This window comes from Notolepis coatsorum, assembly GCF_963971535.1.
Source record: "Notolepis coatsorum genome assembly, chromosome: 19".
NCBI classification, from domain to species: Eukaryota; Metazoa; Chordata; class Actinopteri; order Aulopiformes; family Paralepididae; genus Notolepis; species Notolepis coatsorum.
The window spans coordinates 34,271,141-34,289,710 of NC_140183.1; the positions used below are offsets into that span (position 1 = coordinate 34,271,141).

Below are 18,570 nucleotides of genomic sequence, written 5' to 3' on the forward strand. Positions count from 1 at the left end.
GGCAAATAATACATGGAAATTAATAAATGCCCCAATGGAGCAATTAGTTCAACAAGAAAGACAGACCATAACAATAAGGTAGCTTACCTGTATGGCCGTCCAAAGCCCATGGCTCAGAGAGAGAGAGAGACCGATGGTAGTGCTTATCTGATGAGCTTGTCATCGACGAGGACCTAACAGCAGGGCTCTGGTTAGGCTTACAAACAGCGCTAACTACCCCAGCTAGATTAGCTATGTTGGTGGCTATAATGCTATCAAGGCTAGGCGCACTTGCACTAACTGAACTGTGCCTAGTGGTCGTACTGGAGCCAAGAGCAGCGGAAGGAGGCATGGTGCTAGCAGGGTGAGGGACGGAGCCGGCGATCTCCACTATGCCAGGGATGTAGGTCGCTAAAGAGCTAACTATGTTGTCTAACCTCGCTACGCTAGGGTTAGAATTAACAGTATCGGGGAGAGTGGTGGTGGTTGTATCAGTAGGGCTGAGTGTAGCAACAGGGGTGGCAGCAGGGTAAGCAACGTCACCGGCGACTCCAGCTAAGAAAGGTATACGGCTGGCTATGTTGCAAGCGATGTGGTCAAGGGCAGGTGGACCTGGACTGGGGTCAGCAGGGGTGGAGGCCGAGTGGGCGATGAAGCCATGGACCTCGGCCAAGGTGGGAATGTTAGCGTAGATGTTGTCCGTCATGCTGGCCAAGCTGGGGTACCTGACCTCAGAGGCTGAGTGGGTCAGCGGGGGAGCAGACGGACGGTCCTCATCTGACAGGGAACGACAACAGAAGAGGTACAAGCACATTCAGATCAGAAGCGACAAAGCTACAGCAAGTACGTTGTTACAGATTCTACCTTCAACACCGAGAGGGACTTGATTTGGAAATAAACCAAAGGCAACCATAAGATAGTGATGTCAGCCAAAGTTTTCGATGATGGTGTAGACCAGGGGTTCTCAAACTTTTTTATACCACGACCCCATTTTATTTAGGATTTTTCTTGGCGACCCCACACTTAATGTATCGCGTAATTTCAACGTGGAATTAAGGAATATCAAAATAAAAGCACACGTTGTTTAACTTTATCATGCATATTTATTCGAAAATGTAATTTATCAATACACATTTATAAAACGAGGCATATTTAGCCAAAATATGTTGTCAGAACCAAAAAAAAAAGAATAAAAAAAAAGATATATAGATACAAAAAAAAATTGCGCAACGCCACTGTCACCTACCCACGACCCCACGTTGGGTCGCAACCAGTAGTTTGAGAACCGCTGGTGTACAGTGGGACCAATCGCAGGCCCTTGTCCGAGCTAATTGCACTGATACCTTTTATACTTAATGCTTATAAATACTCTGTACTGTTCTTAATGCATATAAATACTCTGTAGTGTTCTCTTTGTAAATAAATAATTGTGTATTTTGAAATGTTTTGTAACTGGCCTAACTGGAGCTATTCTTGGCATCAGGGGGCAGTATTGGCAGGGGTGTAATTAAGGGTGGGGGACATGGGGGACACATGACCACATTATTGTCACCCTATAGCCGAATTCTGTTAACACATACCTTGGCTTTTACTGACACGACGCCATTGACCACGCCCCCAAATGTGTCCCCTCCACCATTGAAAACAAAATTACGCCCTTGAGTATTGGTATTGCATGTTGTCTATCCATCCATCCATCCATCCATCCATCCGTCTATCCGTCTGTCCGTCTGTCCGTCCGTCTGTCTGTCTGTCTGTCTGTCTGTCTGTCTGTCTGTCTGTCTGTCTGTCTGTCTGTCTGTCTGTCTGTCTGTCTGTCTGTCTGTCTGTCTGTCTGTCTGTCTGTCTGTCTGTCTGTCTGTCTGTCTGTCTGTCTGTCTGTCTGTCTGTCTGTCTGTCTGTCTGTCTGTCTGTCTGTCTGTCTGTCTGTCTGTCTGTCTGTCTGTCTGTCTGTCTGTCTGTCTGTCTGTCTGTCTGTCTGTCTGTCTGTCTGTCTGTCTGTCTGTCTGTCTGTCTGTCTGTCTGTCTGTCTGTCTGTCTGTCTACCTCCCTTGTGTTTGTAAGCTACGTTGCAAAACTGGTTTCCCGATCTCCTCAAATCAACCCTAGTTTCAAATTCCTTTTTAGATGACACCTTCATCATCAACTGGACCCAAGTCCACACCGAGAATCAGATGGATCTCTCTGCAACAATAATCACATGGTGCTTTGTTTCAGCAAACCTGTTTCCTGACAGGAAAGATTGTCATCACACACACCATCACACGCAATGGTTTTCAAACCGCACTGCAAAAAAGTGCGTGCTTAGCAAGGGATTTTTATTTTGCATTAAGAAGGGAAGGTTAATGATTTTACTCTCATATATTGACCATGTTGTTTGCCAGCGAGAACATTGTCATCCAATGGAGAGTTATCAAAAGTATCTGTCCAATCATTGATGCTTCTACCCTGGAAAATAAAAAAGACACCTCACAATACAAAGGAGAAGGGCAGCCAATCAAATCTATAGCAGCAACCAAACGGCAACCTTCCTCATTGGTTATTGTGAGCGGAGGTAACGTCTTCCCACTCTGCAGTCACAGCGGGCTTGAGATGACAGAGACAAATACTAATTTTAGTTCTATCAATATACTGTATATATAGCGGCTTCTGAACTTGTCTCATGTCTTTCAAGATCATTTAAACAATGAAATATATTTGACAATGATGTATTGGTGTTAAACTTCTACATGTAGCTGCTTTAAAGGGAGATCTAATTTAACTGAATTAATTAATTACTTAATCAATTTATTTATTTATTATTAATCATATATATTGTATCCTATTGTGTATTTTCATTACTGAATAAATAAACTGTTCTCAGAGCTAAATTGGGTCACTGGAACACTGTTTGAAGTTGAGGAAGAAAGGTTACTGAAGTATCTTCTAAGACTATTTGGTTCACCGTACCTCAAATTGAATACTGTTTTGATTCATGTACAGTAAATATGTTTAATAAATGACTCTGCAAATGTAAACCCGAAGTCATGGGCTCCTCGGCCCTGCAACATTTGACTCGAAAAGGAGAGGTCCAACTGGTTTCTCAAGGACTGGAAGAGTTCAATGAATTCCATTACAGATTACCTGCCAAGAGTTCAGTTTCGTAATCCACTGGTTTCCTCCAGCTGTAATGCTGTAAACGACTTGGTCATGCATTTGTTACCTTGAACAGAACTGCTACCAACATGAGGAATATACAGTTAAACAAATACTTATTTACAGATTTCTTTTTTTAATAGTGCTATTATCATCATCTACAACCTGTCGCAACCATTATAATCATTATCTCAATGTCTTGTAATGTAAATGTATTAATTCCCGTTAAACAAGTCAGAGTTCCTGAACTGGAGTTTTGTAACTGGCCTAACTGGTTCTTGTCAATACCTGGAAGACTGTCTGCTACAGTAGCCAGCATTCATGGAGCTATTCTCGGCATCAGGGGGTGGTGTTGGAATTGCACATTGTTTTTTGTTTGGGGTTGAGTGGGGAGAGGGGTTACCGTCTTTGACATCATTACAGATCCTATCTTTAAAATGCCTCCTCTTTTCAGTTGCCTATAGTCAATGTATATCTTTTCAATGTCTACAACTGCCCTACACTGTAATCATAGTAATCATAATAATCTTAACTAACCCCTCATACTATAGTCTACCCATATACTATGTATGATAGCATGTGCGGCAGTGCTTTATATACCAATATTTATATTTACATTTATATTCTTATATTTACTGCATATGTTATATATATATCAAATCTAAAAGTCAAATGTGTGTCTGCGTGTGTGTGTGTGTGTGTGTGTGTGTGTGTGTGTGTGTGTGTGTGTGTACCTTTGCCATTGACCAACGCTAGATCCAGTGTCTCACCATTCAAATCCCTATGAAAAGAAAAACAGTTACTAATTATGACTGAGATAAAGATAAAAAATGAAGTAGTGAATAAAACAATTAAAATTAATAAAACAACCAATTAAATGAAAGACATTCAGATAATTTTTTTTAATAATAATTAAAAACACACTATAGGCATCAGTCTTGTTAAACAAGAACACTGTGGTGCTCTCTGTGGTGCTCTCAGATGGTCAGGGAGGGCATTCCACAGCTGAGGAGCAGCTGAGCAGAAGGCCCGGTCGCCTTTCGTGTTTGGGTTTGAGTGTGTTTGAGTATCCAGAGCGGAGGGAGCGGGTGGAGGTCAGGGGAGCGATGACTTCCTTTAGATAGGAGGGGGCGTTGCTGTGGATGCACTGATGGGTGAGGAGGGATACCTTGTACTCTATCCTGAAGGAGACGGGGAGCCAGTGTAGAGAATGGAGTATGGGTGTGATGTGTTCATATTTCCGCACTCTCATCAGGATCCTAGCACCACAGTTCTGGATATACTGGAGCTTTTGGATGCTCTTGCTAGGGACCCCGATGAGCAGTGCGTTGCAGTAGTCAAGCCTTGAGGAGACAAAGGCGTGAACAAGTTTTTAGGCATCTGGCAGGGTGAGTGTGGGACGGAGTCTGGCTATATTTCTGATTTTTTTTGAGGTTTTGCACAGGTGTTTAATGTGGGAGTCAAAGGTCAGGTGGGGGTCCATTTTTACACCCAGGTTGGTGATTACAGGTGAGAGGGGGAGGTTCTGGTGGAAAAGGTGATGCTGGTTATAGGGAGGTGTAGTCTGATGTCACTGGTTGTTCCACCCGTATAGGGATTCATCATTGGGAAAATGGATTATCGGCTATTGTAAGAATTCTGCCGCATGGAAATTGAAAAGCTTCCATCTTTGCACAAAATTAGTTCCCTTCTACCACTAACATTATTGTTTAAGTATTTTTGGTTGAAATAAAGGTAGTTATAAGGTTTTTAATTTGTTGTGAAAAAAGAACTACAGTTACCAGTAGGCAGCCTGTTGTTCAGTAGGCAGCCTGTTGTTGTAGTGCTGTCTCCTAATCCCTGTCACGGCCAGCTGATACCAAGCTAGCTAGCTAGCTAGCTAACGTTACCTAGCTAAATGTACTAGACGTTAGCAATGTTTACTGTCATGAACCATTTTAAATCGGGCATGTAGAGGAGTTTCGGGAACGAGTAAAATGTGCAGGTCCTCTTCTCAGACCTGTGGTTACACTCTGGAGTGCAGAGTCGGAGAGTCCTATGGTGGAATGAAGACGGTCGAGGAGGATGGTGTGGTCGACTGTGTCGAAGGCTGCTGATAAGTTCAGGAGGATGAGGAGGGAGGAGGAACCATTGTCAGAAGCCATCAAAAGGTCATTAGTGACCCTGACCAGCACTGTTTCTGTGCTGTGGGCTGAGCGGAACCCTGACTGAAATTTCTCGAATAGGTTATGGTGTTTGAGATGTTGGTGAAGTTGAGCGGCCACTACATTTTCCAGCACCTTGGAGAGAAAGGGCAGGTTGGAGATGGGCCTGTAGTTGGCATGAACTTCCGGGTCAAGGGTGGGTTTTTTCAGGAGGGGTGTGATGCTAATTTTAAAGCAGGTGGAACATGGCCGGCTTGGAGGGATTGGTTAACACATTGGGCGCCGGGCATTGTGCCCATCATTGTACCCAGTCTGCCAGCACTGTAACCCTATGGAGATGTTTACCTTCTTTGCAGGGCTATAACTTTTTAAATTGTATTGCTATATTGACATTACTATGGCCCATTCAACATCGATTATCTATCGTTCCGGATGTGGGAACGTTATATTTTTTCATTCATACATTGTTGAGTTAATACCTTCAAGAATATAAGTATGTTTTTAAGCTTTTCTGCTGTAATTCCAAAAACGCTAGTTATAGGCCCTGACGCATATGATAGATTATCGATTGGTATTTCTTTCCTATACACGCTATATTAAAAAATTCAAATGTATATGATCGGTATACATTATGCTTCATCATCGTGAAGGAAAGGGGGGGGGGGGGTCGTTTATAATTCCTTGATCGTCAGTAACGGCTTTATTTAGTATGGGTTGATATATTGATCAGACTGATTGCAAACAAAGAAATGGACAATCGGGCTGAAAATAACGTTAGTGTCCTCTTACCGTTCGCCGATGAGACTGGAGGAAAAAGATCCCAATTATTTGACGCCGATCTCCTAGATCCATTTCCGGTTTGTATGGCGCAATAAACGCCGAAATCATATCGATTATTGCGTTTAGAAAGCGATCCAAATGCACTCGAGTGTTTGTCTGGAGTCCCGTAACAAGATATGACTGCCGGAGGGATTTCCTTGATGCACCGACCGCCACTTCCGGTTTGACGTGAGTGTAACTCGCCCGACCATCCACCAGGCGGCGGTATTGAGGCGTTGCAATCTCAGACAGGGTGCCGCTGCTGTCCGGAGGGAGGCTGGATGAATTATGAATGCCATGGCGAAAAAATGAAATATTGATCCCAAAAACGATTTACGCTGTTGTTGGCGTTCAACACATGGCGGGCAATAACGACTTACGGCGTTTATGGCGCACAATGTGTTAATGGCTGTGGTGATAAGGGGACTTATGGCAGTTATATGGTTTTTTACAAGGGCTGTGGGGAAGGGGTCAAGGGGTGTCACTGTGAGTGGCTGATTGTGGTTTGAGGAGATTTATGGTGGAGAAAAGTAGCTTGGAGTTACTGGGGCTGATAATGTTGGAATAGAAACTTGACAGTGCATCTCTGAGGGCCTTTGTATAGACCTTCCAATGGTCTCTGTAAAAGCCTGTCTGTGGACAGTGAGCCCTGACGCATTGGAACGGCACTCAAGGACACGGTCTGCTGCCTTCAATTTCCGCAGCTCACTGGTAAAACAAGGGGGAGGACTAGAGAAAGAGAAATGTTTTATTTTGACAGGGGCGTGAGGATCCGGAGCCGGGTCAGGCTGTTGTTGTACAGGTCAACTGACTCAGTGGCAGATGAAGGGGTTGCAGAGGAGATATGATGATGGAGGTCCAGGGCTATGGCGTCAGGGCTAATGTTTTTGATGTTCCTGAAATTAATTTGGCGTTTGGGCTTGTTGTGGGGGGAGGGGAATGGCAGCTCCATTGAGATGACCCTGTGGTCAGACACATCCATCTCATATACCAGCAGGTTGCTGATCAGGGCAGAGTCACTGATGACCAGACCGAGTGTGTGTCCCCTATTGTGTGTTGGGACATCAAGCTGTGTGAGGTGGAGGCAGTCCAATAGTAGTTCAGATGCAGGGGGGAGGAGGGGGTGTCGACGTGAATATTTATGTCCCCTAAAATTAGGATGTTGGTGGAAGTAGTAGAAAGTGTTGCGAGGAGATCGTGCCGTTCTGGAATAAAAAGTGAGTTTGGTTTAGGTGGCCGGTAAATGAGTAGTAGTATGATATCTCCTACCAGGAGATGTGATGTCCACCTCCACCCGTAGCCAAGACCGATACTGGGCATGATATCTCCTACCAGGAGACGTGATGTCCCCCTCCAGCCATAGCCAAGACAGATACTGGGCATGATATCTCCTACCAGGAGACGTGATGTACCCCTCCAGCCATAGCCAAGACAGATACTGGGCATGATATCTCCTACCAGGAGTAGTGATATCCACCTCCAGCCGTAGCCAAGACAGATACTGGGCATGATATCTCCTACCAGGAGTCGTGATATCCACCTCCAGCCGTAGCCAAGACAGATACTGTGCATGATATCTCCTACCAGGAGACGTGATGTCCCCCTCCAGCCGTAGCCAAGACAGATACTGGGCATGATATCTCCTACCAGGAGTCGTGATATCCACCTCCAGCCGTAGCCAAGACAGATACTGGGCATGATATCTCCTACCAGGAGACGTGATGTCCCCCTCCAGCCGTAAGACCGATACCATCGGGTCCGATACTACTGTATGCTCATGTACTCGTAAAACTACTCCAATACAAGTACTCATGTTTGTTCAGGAAAACACTACATTTAATGTTAACATTTTTATTATATTTATATTATTTTAACTTAAACAGGAAAACTCCAACATTTTGGGAAATTAGCTTATTTAACATCTTCCCTGGAGTTAGACAAGAAGATACATACCTTTTTTGTCTCTCTGCATGCATTAGGCTTAGGGAACACCCGCACCGTTAGCGTAGCTTAGCTTCATCACTGGAAGTGGGTCAGACCTTTATCCTGAAGTTCCCTACAGTCCCCTACAGTCACGAAATACACTCCAAATACAACTCCAAAACGTTCCTGTAAACATGTTGTGACCTGTGTATTTACCACATGGAGAAATAAAAAATAATTTAATTCGACATTTACGTTTTTTTTTTTTTTTTAACTCAATTTTTATTTGCATTTTTGTATTACAAGCATACAAACAACATCATATTTGAATATTATTATCCTCTCAGTCGGTCTTCCAGGTACATATTATATAGACATAATGTACAACACCGTTAAACAGACAAATTATAAAGAAAAAAAATAAAAAAGAAAAAATGTAATACCCAAATACAGAAATAATAAATACCGACTTAAGCAAAATTTCCACAGACATAAATAATAAATTGAAAAAACATAAAGCAATCGTCCTACCCAAATGATAGAGATAGAGAATACTAACTAAAGCAAAAATGTGTGACATGGGTTCAGAGACCCTCCTTGAACCTCTTTCCTCCTTTACCCTTCTCCCTCTTGTGTTGCATTTGTTTCTTCCTCTGTGATGTCGTTTTCGTTCCCCTTATAGTCCTCCCACTTTCCCCATCTTTCCCCAAATTTCTCTTCCTGTAACCTCAGCATGTGTGTTATCCTCTCCATATCCTGTATCTCTTCCACTATTCCTACCCATTGTGCTATTGTCGGTGGGTCTTCCTTGTACCACAGTCTCGTTATTGCTTTTCTGGCCGCTATCAACATTATCTTTATTAAATATTTGTCCCCCCCTTGTATTCCCTCGTGTGTCAGGTCTCCTAAGTAAAGCACCAGTCCTGTTTGTGGTAATCCGTATCCTAGTATTCTGATCATTGCCTCCCCTATCTCCTCCCAATACCCCTTCAGCTTCTGACATCCCCAGAATATGTGTGTGTGATTTGCCCCCTCCTTCCCACACATCCTCCAGCAAGCTCTTTGTGTTGGTGCATATTTTCCCTTCAGTTCTGGGGTTATAAAGAATCTGATTATGTTTTTCCATCCAAACTCTTTCCATATCCTCGATCCTGTTGTTGAATGTTGTACCTCGCATATGTTCCCCCATTCCTTCCCTGTTATTTCTATCTCTAGCTCTCTCTCCCATTTCTCCCTTATGTAATCGGTCGTGTGTCCCTTGCTGTTCATTATAGCCCGGTATATTGCTGATATTACTCTTCCTTGCCCCCCTTCGTATGCCCATACTATCATCTTTATTATTCCATTCTGTTCTTCGTCTTTGGCCCCCCTTATTTCTTTGTTGTAGTAGTCTCTAACCTGTAGATATCTGAAGTGGTCCCTGTTTTCTAGTCCAAATTTCTCCTTTAATTTTTGTAGTGTCTGCATTTCCCCCTTCTCTATCATTTTGCATATCGCTGTTGTCCCCCCCTCTCCCACCTTCTGAATCCATGGTCTAACCTCCCTGGTTTGAATCTCTTGTCATGTGCTACCCATCTCAGGACCCCTGACTGCTTCTCCAATTTGTGTGTTTTTATTACTCTGTTCCATATGGTCAAGGTGTATTTGGTGATTGGATCTAATAGTCCCTATCTCCCACCAGAGCTTGTACCTTGTATCCCTCCCCTTCTTTTTCAATGTCTTTCCATCTTGCCTCATATCTGTCGTTACACCAGCACGTCACTGCTCTCAGTTGTGCTGCATAGTAATAATCTTGTAGGCTGGGTACTGCCATCCCTCCCTCTTCCTTTGGTAGTTGTAGTGTTTTATATCTGACCCGTGGTCTTCTCCCCGCCCATATGAACCTCGATATCAGTCTGTCCCACTCCCTGAATTGATTCTGTGGTATTTGTATTGGTAGTGACTGGAATAGGTACAGTAACCTTGATAGTATGTTCATTTTAATGACCTCTATTCTTGAATTGAAGTCCAAGGGCATTACTGTCCATCTCTCTAAGTCTCTCTTGATGTTCTGATTTATCTGTGTATAGTTCGCCTCATATAGTTTCTCCACCCCTCTCGTGATGTTCACCCCTAAGTATTTAATTTTGTCCATGTCCCATCTTATCCCGTACTGTTCCCTAATTTCCGTCGTTGGGGTATAGTTCCATGCTAAGGTCTGTGTCTTTGTCACGTTTAGTTTGTAACCTGAGTAGTGGCCATATTCCTTCAGTAGATCCATCAGTGCTGGGAAGCTCTTGTCTGGTTGCCTCATGTATACTATCACGTCGTCCGCAAATAGGCCTAGTTTATATTCCGTTCCCTTTATCCTTACTCCCTTAATGTCCTCGGTCTGTCTGATCAGTTGTGCCAGTGGTTCTATGAAAGCGGCGAAGAGCGTCGGTGAGAGACAACATCCCTGTCTGGTAGCCCTCTCTAATCTGATTCTATCTGTCAAGCTGCCATTCACCTTAACCCTCGCTGTCGGTTCTTGATATAGCGCCTTGATCATCTTCATCGCCCTCCCGTTCAGTCCGAACCTCATCAATGTTTTATATAAAAATGTCCAGCTCACACTGTCGAATGCTTTTTCTGCATCTAGGCTAATCAGTACCGCGCTACCTCCTTGTTTTTGTATCTCCTCTACTATGTGTAATGTCTTTCTCACGTTGTCCTGTGTCTGTCTCCCTTTAATAAATCCAGTTTGATCTTCATCTATAATGTCTGGCATAAACGTCTCAAATCTCTTTGATATTATCGATGTATACATCTTGTAATCCACGTTGAGTATGGACACAGGTCTGAAACTACTACATAATTCTCTATCCTTTCCTTCCTTCGGTATCGTGGTGATTATGGCTTCCTTCCACGAGGGGGGCATTTTTCCCTCTTCCATCGTGTGTCTGAACGCCGCCCCTAACATGGGTGCTAATTCAGTTCTAAATGTCTTGTAGAATTCCAATGGGAATCCGTCGCTCCCCGGAGACTTGTTGTTTTTAGCTCTACTAATTGCCTCTTCCAGTTCTCGTTCCGTAATTATTTTATTTAATTCTTCATTCTGTTCTTTCCCTATCGATGGTAGCTCTAGCTTCTCCAGATATGCTTCTATTTCCTCTTCTCCCGCTGCTTTTGGCTGTGTGTATAGTTTCTCATAGTATTCTCTAAATGTCCTCTCTACTTCCGCTGGGTCTCTCAATATTTCATTAGTCTTTGTATCCCTTATTGTGTGTATCGTGTTCAACTTCTGTTGCGTCCTAATTCTCCTAGCCAACAGTCTGGTCGCTTTTGGTCCCCCTTCATAGTACGTTTGTTTCATAAACCTCGCTTTCTTTTCTATTTCCGTCAATAATTCCCTATTTATCCTGGCCTTTACTTCTTTGATTTCTCCGAGCGTTCCCTGTTCTTTTGATATCTGGTGTCTCCCCTCTAGATCCTTCAGCTTCCCTATCAGATTGTGATATGTCTCCGTTCTGGCTTTCTTCAGCATTGCTATCTTCTCCATCAATTTCCCCCTTATCACCACCTTCAGTGTGTCCCATAGAATGTTCGGGTCTACCGTCCCGTTGTCATTTTCCTCCTTATACCTGGCTATCTCCTCCTTGATCTGACTCACCACCCCCTTGTTATTTAGTATTCCTACATTTAGTCTCCAGATCGTGTTCCTCCGTCTCCCTTCTAGATCTACTGTCAGATATATGGCACTGTGATCCGATATGTCCGCTACTCCTATTCTGCTCTCCCGTACCCTGTAACTGTCCCCCGTCGTCATCAAAAAATAGTCTATTCTCGCATATGTCACGTGTGGGTGTGAGTAATGTGTGTATTCCCTGTCCATGGCGTGCATCCCCCTCCAAACATCTGTAATTCCCATTTCCATCATCTGAATATTCATATATCTACTGATGGGTGCTCGTCCTTTTCTAGTACTCGTGGTGTCTAGGTCGTGATTCAGTACTACATTAAAATCTCCCGCGCATATCAATATCCCTTCTAGTTCCATCACTATCATATCAAAAATGGTCTCATATAAATCCCTCTCACTCTCTGGGGGTGCATAAACATTCACTAACGTAACCATTTGGCCCTCCATTTTCCCCTTCACCAGAACAAACCTTCCCTCCTTGTCTCTTACTTCCTTGATCAATTCAAATTTGACTGTGTTTTTGATTAACGTGATTACTCCTCTCCTCGGGTTCCGTTTAAAGGAACTATAGTATGCATTTTCATATCCAAATCTCTTCAGTTTCTCATGATCCTGTGCTACCAAATGTGTCTCCTGCAGAAAAATCACTTCCATCTCACTTTTTTTACATTTCAACATCACTTTGCCCCTCTTTATCGCATTATTCATTCCATTAACGTTTAACGACATCATTTTTATACCTTTAACCATTGTCATCTTTATTCTTCTTTCGTCTGTCAGTCCCCCCCATGTCACATTCATTCCCCCCTCCGGTTGGAGCCTCCGCTCTCTTCACCGAATACATATAATGATTAACATAAATAAAAAACATAAACTTTACATAAAGTGCTCCCAAGGCGTTCGGGGGGTCTCTGTGTCCCCCCCTGTCCCCTGCTGGTGGGTGAGGAGTAATTGCTCTCCTAGTGAGAGGCCTCCTCCTGACGGCTTGGGGGTTTGAAGCCTTTACCCCCAACCGCTCGTCATATTTGTCCAGTTTTCTTACTGTTTTTTTTTTGCTGTCGAGCTCCTGGTCAAAAGCGCTCTGTCCTTCATTCTGACCAAAGACCCTCATTTCCTAGGTCCCTCTCAATGTGTCTCATATGTTCCAATGTCCCTCCTTCCTCCCAAACCCGTGTGTGGTGTCTCCTGTGTACCCCTTTTTACTTTCTTTTCCTCCCCTCTATTTTCTATGTGATGTCCATTTATCCCCTTAATCCCTTCCAACTGTGTTACTCGCAGCGTGTGTCTATGTATTTGTTTCAGTATGTTCTGTGTCCCGTCTATCATACCTAGTTATATTTCCATTTATTTCCTCCATCAGCATGTGTATTATGTGTCCATGTATACGTTATGTTCATTCCTATATCCTGCCTCTACCTGGGAATGTGTGTTTATGCATATGTTATTTCAGTTTCTATATTTTGTCTCTATTTGGATAGTTTTTTCAATCTCTTGTGCGTGTACTCATCCGTTCGCCTCCTCCCGCCTCCTCTCCCCTCCTTCTCCGTCTCTGGCCTCCTCGTCCGTCTCCGCCCTCGGTCTGTCACGTCTCACCTCGGCCTTCTCCTCTTTCCTCCCTCCTCTCCCTGGTTTCGGTCTCCTACTCTGGTCCATCTGCGTGCCCCCTCCAATCTCTGCTGCAGGCTCCGCGTCTGGTCCTCCTGTCTCCTTCCTTCTCCGTCCTCCGCCATCTGCATCCCCCGTCGTCTCATCTCCTGCGCCGCCTCCCGCGCCGTCGCGTACGTCACCGTCCCTTCCTCCCAGTGAATCCTTAGCGAGGTCATGGGTGATTGGAATCTCATTCCGTTTTCTTTCAGAATTCTCTTCAGTCCCGCGTAGGACCTGCGTGTTATTGCTACCACTGTCGAGTAATCGTGATCAAACGATAGTCTTTTCCCTTCGATTTCTATCTTCTTGGTCCACGCGGTTCTGAGTATCAGTTCCTTAATCTCAAATCTCAGAAAGTTAATAATCACCGCTCTCGGAGGTCTGTCCGGTTTCGGTCTCGGAGCCAACGCCCTGTGGGCCCTCTGAATCTCCATTTTTTCCAGTCCCGTCTCCTTCAATTGCTCTTTGATAAGCTTTTCTACATATTGGGTCACCGATTCCCCTTCGACTCCTTCTTTCAATCCCCATATTCTGATGTTATTTCTCCGTGACCTCCCCTCCATGTCCGATATCTTTGTCTCCATCTGTTCTTGTTTTTGTATCGCACATGTTAATACCTCGTGTATCTCTGTGTTCCATTCCTCCGCTTGCGCCGTTCTAGTCTGTAACTCGGTCACGTTTCTGTCCTGTTCCGCCATCTTCTCATCCACCCTTTTGAGTTCTGTATTCATTTCACCTCTGAAGTCCTCCTGTTCCTTCCTCAATTCCTCCCGTAACTTCCCAATATCATTCCTTATCGTGTCCGTGTTCAGTTTTATCGCCGCTGTTATGTTCTCCAATATCCCGGCCTGCATGACCACGGCCCATCCTGGCATTCCCGTGTCTGCCTCAGCGGGACCTCCCCCTTCTTCAAGTTCAAGTTCAAGTTCTTTAATAGTTGTCATACAGAAGTACAGAATACTTTCATACAAAATGCTTCTTACTGTTACGCTCCAGAGACTGTGCTAGACAAGATAGTATCAAATAACATAATAACATAATATAGCATGAATTTAGAAGAAGAAAATGAGGTCACAGTGTTCGGTATAGACATATGTACAATGTTCTGAGTTACCATATAATATACAATACACAATACTATGCAGTGTACTAATGTACAGTACTATCTAGTGCAAAGCAGAAATGGGATGAGGTACAATTTTAGGTACAATTTACAGTTTAGGTACAATTCACCCTCAACATAGGGGCCCCCCAGGGCTGTGTTCTGAGTCCCCTCCTCTACTCCCTGTACACACACGACTGTGTGGCTCAGCGGAGTAGCAATACAATCGTCAAATTTGCTGACGACACAGTGGTGGTGGGCCTGATCTCTGCCAACGACGAGAGGGCCTACCTGGAAGAGGTCAAGGTCCTGGCGGGATGGTGCCAGGAAAACAGCCTCTCCCTGAACGTCAGCAAAACAAAGGAGATGATTGTGGACTTCAGGAGGTCGGGGGTCAAGGACTACAGCCCCCTCAGCATCGACGGGGCACCGGTTGAGAGAGTCAACAGCTTTAAGTACCTCGGAGCCTACATATCCGAGGACTTGACATGGACCACACACATTAACAGTGTTGTGAAGAAGGCACGACAACGCCTCTACTTCCTCAGGCGCCTAAGGAAGTTCCAAGTCAGCCAGAAGATCCTTAAGAACTTCTACTCATGTACAATAGAGAGCATCTTGACCGGCAACATCACCTCCTGGTTTGGGAATAGCACTGTCTCTTCTCGGCTTCGCTTCGGGGACTCTTGTTTCTTCAAATTCTCCTCTTCTCGTGTGTTCTCCATTTCTCTTTCCTTCACAATCGTTGTCTCTTCCTTACTTCTCGTGTGCATTTTCATTTTTAATCACTTTTCGGGTCCTTTTTTATCCGTTTTTTCGCTCATTTGACCAGGAGCTCTACCGCACGTGTGTTACCCGTCTGCTCTCATACCGGAAGTCCCCGACATTTACGTTTTCTAAGCAAATATACCGAACCGATTGAAGTTTATGGATACCATGACTGTGGTAGGTTTTAAGGGGCTAGCGTTACACAATAAATGAGTTATAATAATACCACGAGTGTGGATTCACTCGCCCAAACCCTGTAGCCGTGCATCGCAGTCATGAAAGGGGCTAACTAGGTCGATAGTCCAGCAAGGTTGTGACTGTCCTATTCATCAATCTCACAATATTCGCTAACGTTAGACAGATGGAATACAGCCTTCCATCTAAAAACATAAATGAAAACTTACCACAGTCATGGTATCCATACACTTCACATACACTACCTTTGAATGAAATGAAAATGTAAACAAACACTGGCCTCACGACTAGAAAGTAGCACTGGTGACGTGAAATCACTGAGCCCAGAGAGGAGTGGTTCGGCAAAAAATAGTTCAGAGTATATTTGCTTAGAAAACGTAAATGTCGAATTCAATAATTTTTTATTTCTCCACGTGGTAAATACACAGGTCACAACATGTTTACAGGAACGTTTTGGAGTTGTATTTGGAGTGTATTTCGTGACTGTAGGGGACTGTAGGGAACTTCAGGGTAAAGGTCTGACCCACTTCCAGTGATGAAGCTAAGCTACGCTAACGGTGCAGGCGTTCCCTAAGCCTAATGCATGCAGAGAGACAAAAAAGGTATGTAACTTTTTGTCTAACTCCAGGGAAGATGTTAAATAAGCTAATTTCCCAAAATGTTGGAGTTTTCCTTTAAATTGTGAGCATCAGCATCATGTTGTAATTGGTTACAGTCAGAAAGTGAGGAACATCTGATTAAAATAAAACATGTTTTCAAAGTAATCGTTAGAACTGTAATGGTTTTATTAAGTACTCATATCAGTACCCTGTATTGGCAAGTACTCATATGTAAGTAGACAACATCTGAAAGAAAGTGATATCTGGACATTCCCTACAGAGCCTGTGTGAACCACAGACGAAGCTCTTCAATAACCCATTAATTTCCTCAGGCCGATGGAGTCTTTGAGTATCACCTATGTACTGGGCTGGCTGTGAGTAATGGCACGTTGAGGTCACTTCAATTACTAGAAGCTCTCCTCCTGAAAGGTTTTACAAACTCCAAACACGAACAACTAGAATCTCGTCATTGCCGTTTGGACTCGCACAAACGTGTCAGAATACTATTTATTTTGTCCAATTCTGATTGGTGATCCAGTGTGACCAATCGGGATGAGCGACCACACCTCCTGTCTTGATGGTGAATGGTGGACATACCTCTCTGTTGACGGCTGCAGCGGCAGCGTGTTTACTCCGTCCCGCCTGTAGCGGTTTCTGGGCTTCGGCACAGGAGCCTCTGAAGACCTTTGCAACACAGACATCTGGAGGAGGAGGAGAGAGGAGGGGAGAGGAGAGAGGAGAGAGGAGGAGGAGAGAGGAGGGGAGTGGGGAGAAAAGAGAGGGAAAGAGGAGAGCAGAGGAAATTAGAGAAAGAAAAGATAGGGCTGATTGATTGATTGATTGATTGACAAAATTATTTGAGGAGAAAAGGTCCCCATAGACAAAACAAACAAAAAACAGTTAATGGTCGAAAGCAAGAGTGAAAGGGCTGTTTTAAAGGACAGTACGGTGTTGGCAGTTCAGATGTGGCTGGGGAGGACATTCCAGAGGGAGGGTGTCCAAACTGTTGCCTCTGCTTTGCACAGAGCCCCCTCCCCCCACATGTGTGCATTAGTGGTTGACCGATATGGGTTTTTCAATGGCCAATGCCGATATACTAGTGGTACTGCTGGTGGTACTTAAAAAATATATATATTTTTATAATATATTAATAAATAAAACAAATTGCAGTCAGGCCACTGAACTTAGAAGCAGGCCAGGCCAGTGTTTCTAGTTGCGACGGCGCGATAGTTAGATAACCTAAGTGGGGAACAACCAGGAGATCACTACAGTCATACATCTTTTATTCAACTTCAGCCCTGATCATAACCATTTTTATTTTTAGATTTTTTTGTAATGTCAGATAAAAAATGAAATACTCCCACTTTTCTGAAAAGAGTTGTTGTTAAATCTGACATTACAAAAAAATCCATCAAAATCTGTGTTGTTGCTAATCATTGACACATGCCTATCCTGTAATAATCCCCCCCAGAAAAATGTACTTTGCATGCCCTGTAGCTCTCACCTCCATAGCCATGAAGTGCTTTGAGAAGCTTGTGAAGGGCTACATCTGTTCCTCCCTCCCCATCAACCTGGACCCCCTGCAATTTGCATATCGCCCCAACTGGTCCACGGAGGACGCCATAGCCCATGTGCTGCACACAGCAGCATCACACCTGGACAAGAGGCAGGGGAACTATGTGAGAATGCTATTAATCGACTACAGCTCAGCATTCAATACCATAGTCCCCTCCAAACTCGTAGCCAAGCTCAGGGACCTGGGCTTGAACTATGACCTCTACCAGTGGGTCTTGGACTTCCTGACGGGAAGACCCCAGGTGGTGAGAGCAGGTAACTGCACCTCCTCATCCATCAACCTCAACATAGGGGCCCCCCAGGGCTGTGTTCTGAGTCCCCTCCTCTACTCTCTGTACACACATGACTGTGTGGCACAGCGGAACAACAACACAATCATCAAATTAGCTGATGGGCCTCATTTCTGCAAACGATGAGAGGGCCTACCTGGAAGAGGTAGAGGATCTGGCGTGGTGGTGTCAGGAAAACAGCCTCTCCCTGAACGTCAGCAAAACAAAAGAGATGGTTGTGGACTTTAGGAGGTCGGGGGTCAGGGACTACAGCCCCCTCAGCATCGACGGGGCACCGGTTGAGAGAGTGAACAGTTTCAAGTACCTCGGAGCCCACATATCCGAGGACTTGACATGGACCACACACATTGACAGTGTTGTGAAGAAGGCACGACAACGCCTCTACTTCCTCAGGCGCCTAAGGAAGTTCCAAGTCAGTCAGAAGATCCTTAGGAACTTCTACTCATGTACAATCGAGAGCATCCTGACTGGCAACATCACCTCCTGGTTTGGGAATAGCACTGTACAAGACCGTAGCAGACTACAAAGAGTGACACGTTCAGCCGAACGCACAATTGGAGGGGGGCTTCCCACCCTCCAGAACATTTACAACAAGCGGTTCAGGGGGAAGGCTAAGAGAATCATCAAGGACTCCAGCCACCCGAACAACTGCCTCTTTGAACTGCTGCGGTCAGGCAAGCGATACCGGAGTCTTAAGGCGAGCACAGAAAGACTCAGAAGGAGCTTCTATCCC

General features: G+C 44.4%; 1 protein-coding gene across 1 annotated transcript in view; it reads right to left on the reverse strand.

Moving 5' to 3' along the window:
• Positions 1 to 18,570, reverse strand: part of LOC311246450 (uncharacterized protein) — a 73,692-nt gene that overhangs the window by 47,129 nt on the left and 7,993 nt on the right. Inside the window, exons 2-4 of the mRNA XM_084336604.1 lie at positions 16,570 to 16,673; positions 3,849 to 3,895; positions 88 to 756 (exon numbers count right to left, since the gene is read on the reverse strand). Coding sequence (XP_084192730.1) covers positions 88 to 756; positions 3,849 to 3,895; positions 16,570 to 16,673 — 820 coding nt within the window. The remainder of the gene's footprint in view (positions 1 to 87; positions 757 to 3,848; positions 3,896 to 16,569; positions 16,674 to 18,570) is intronic.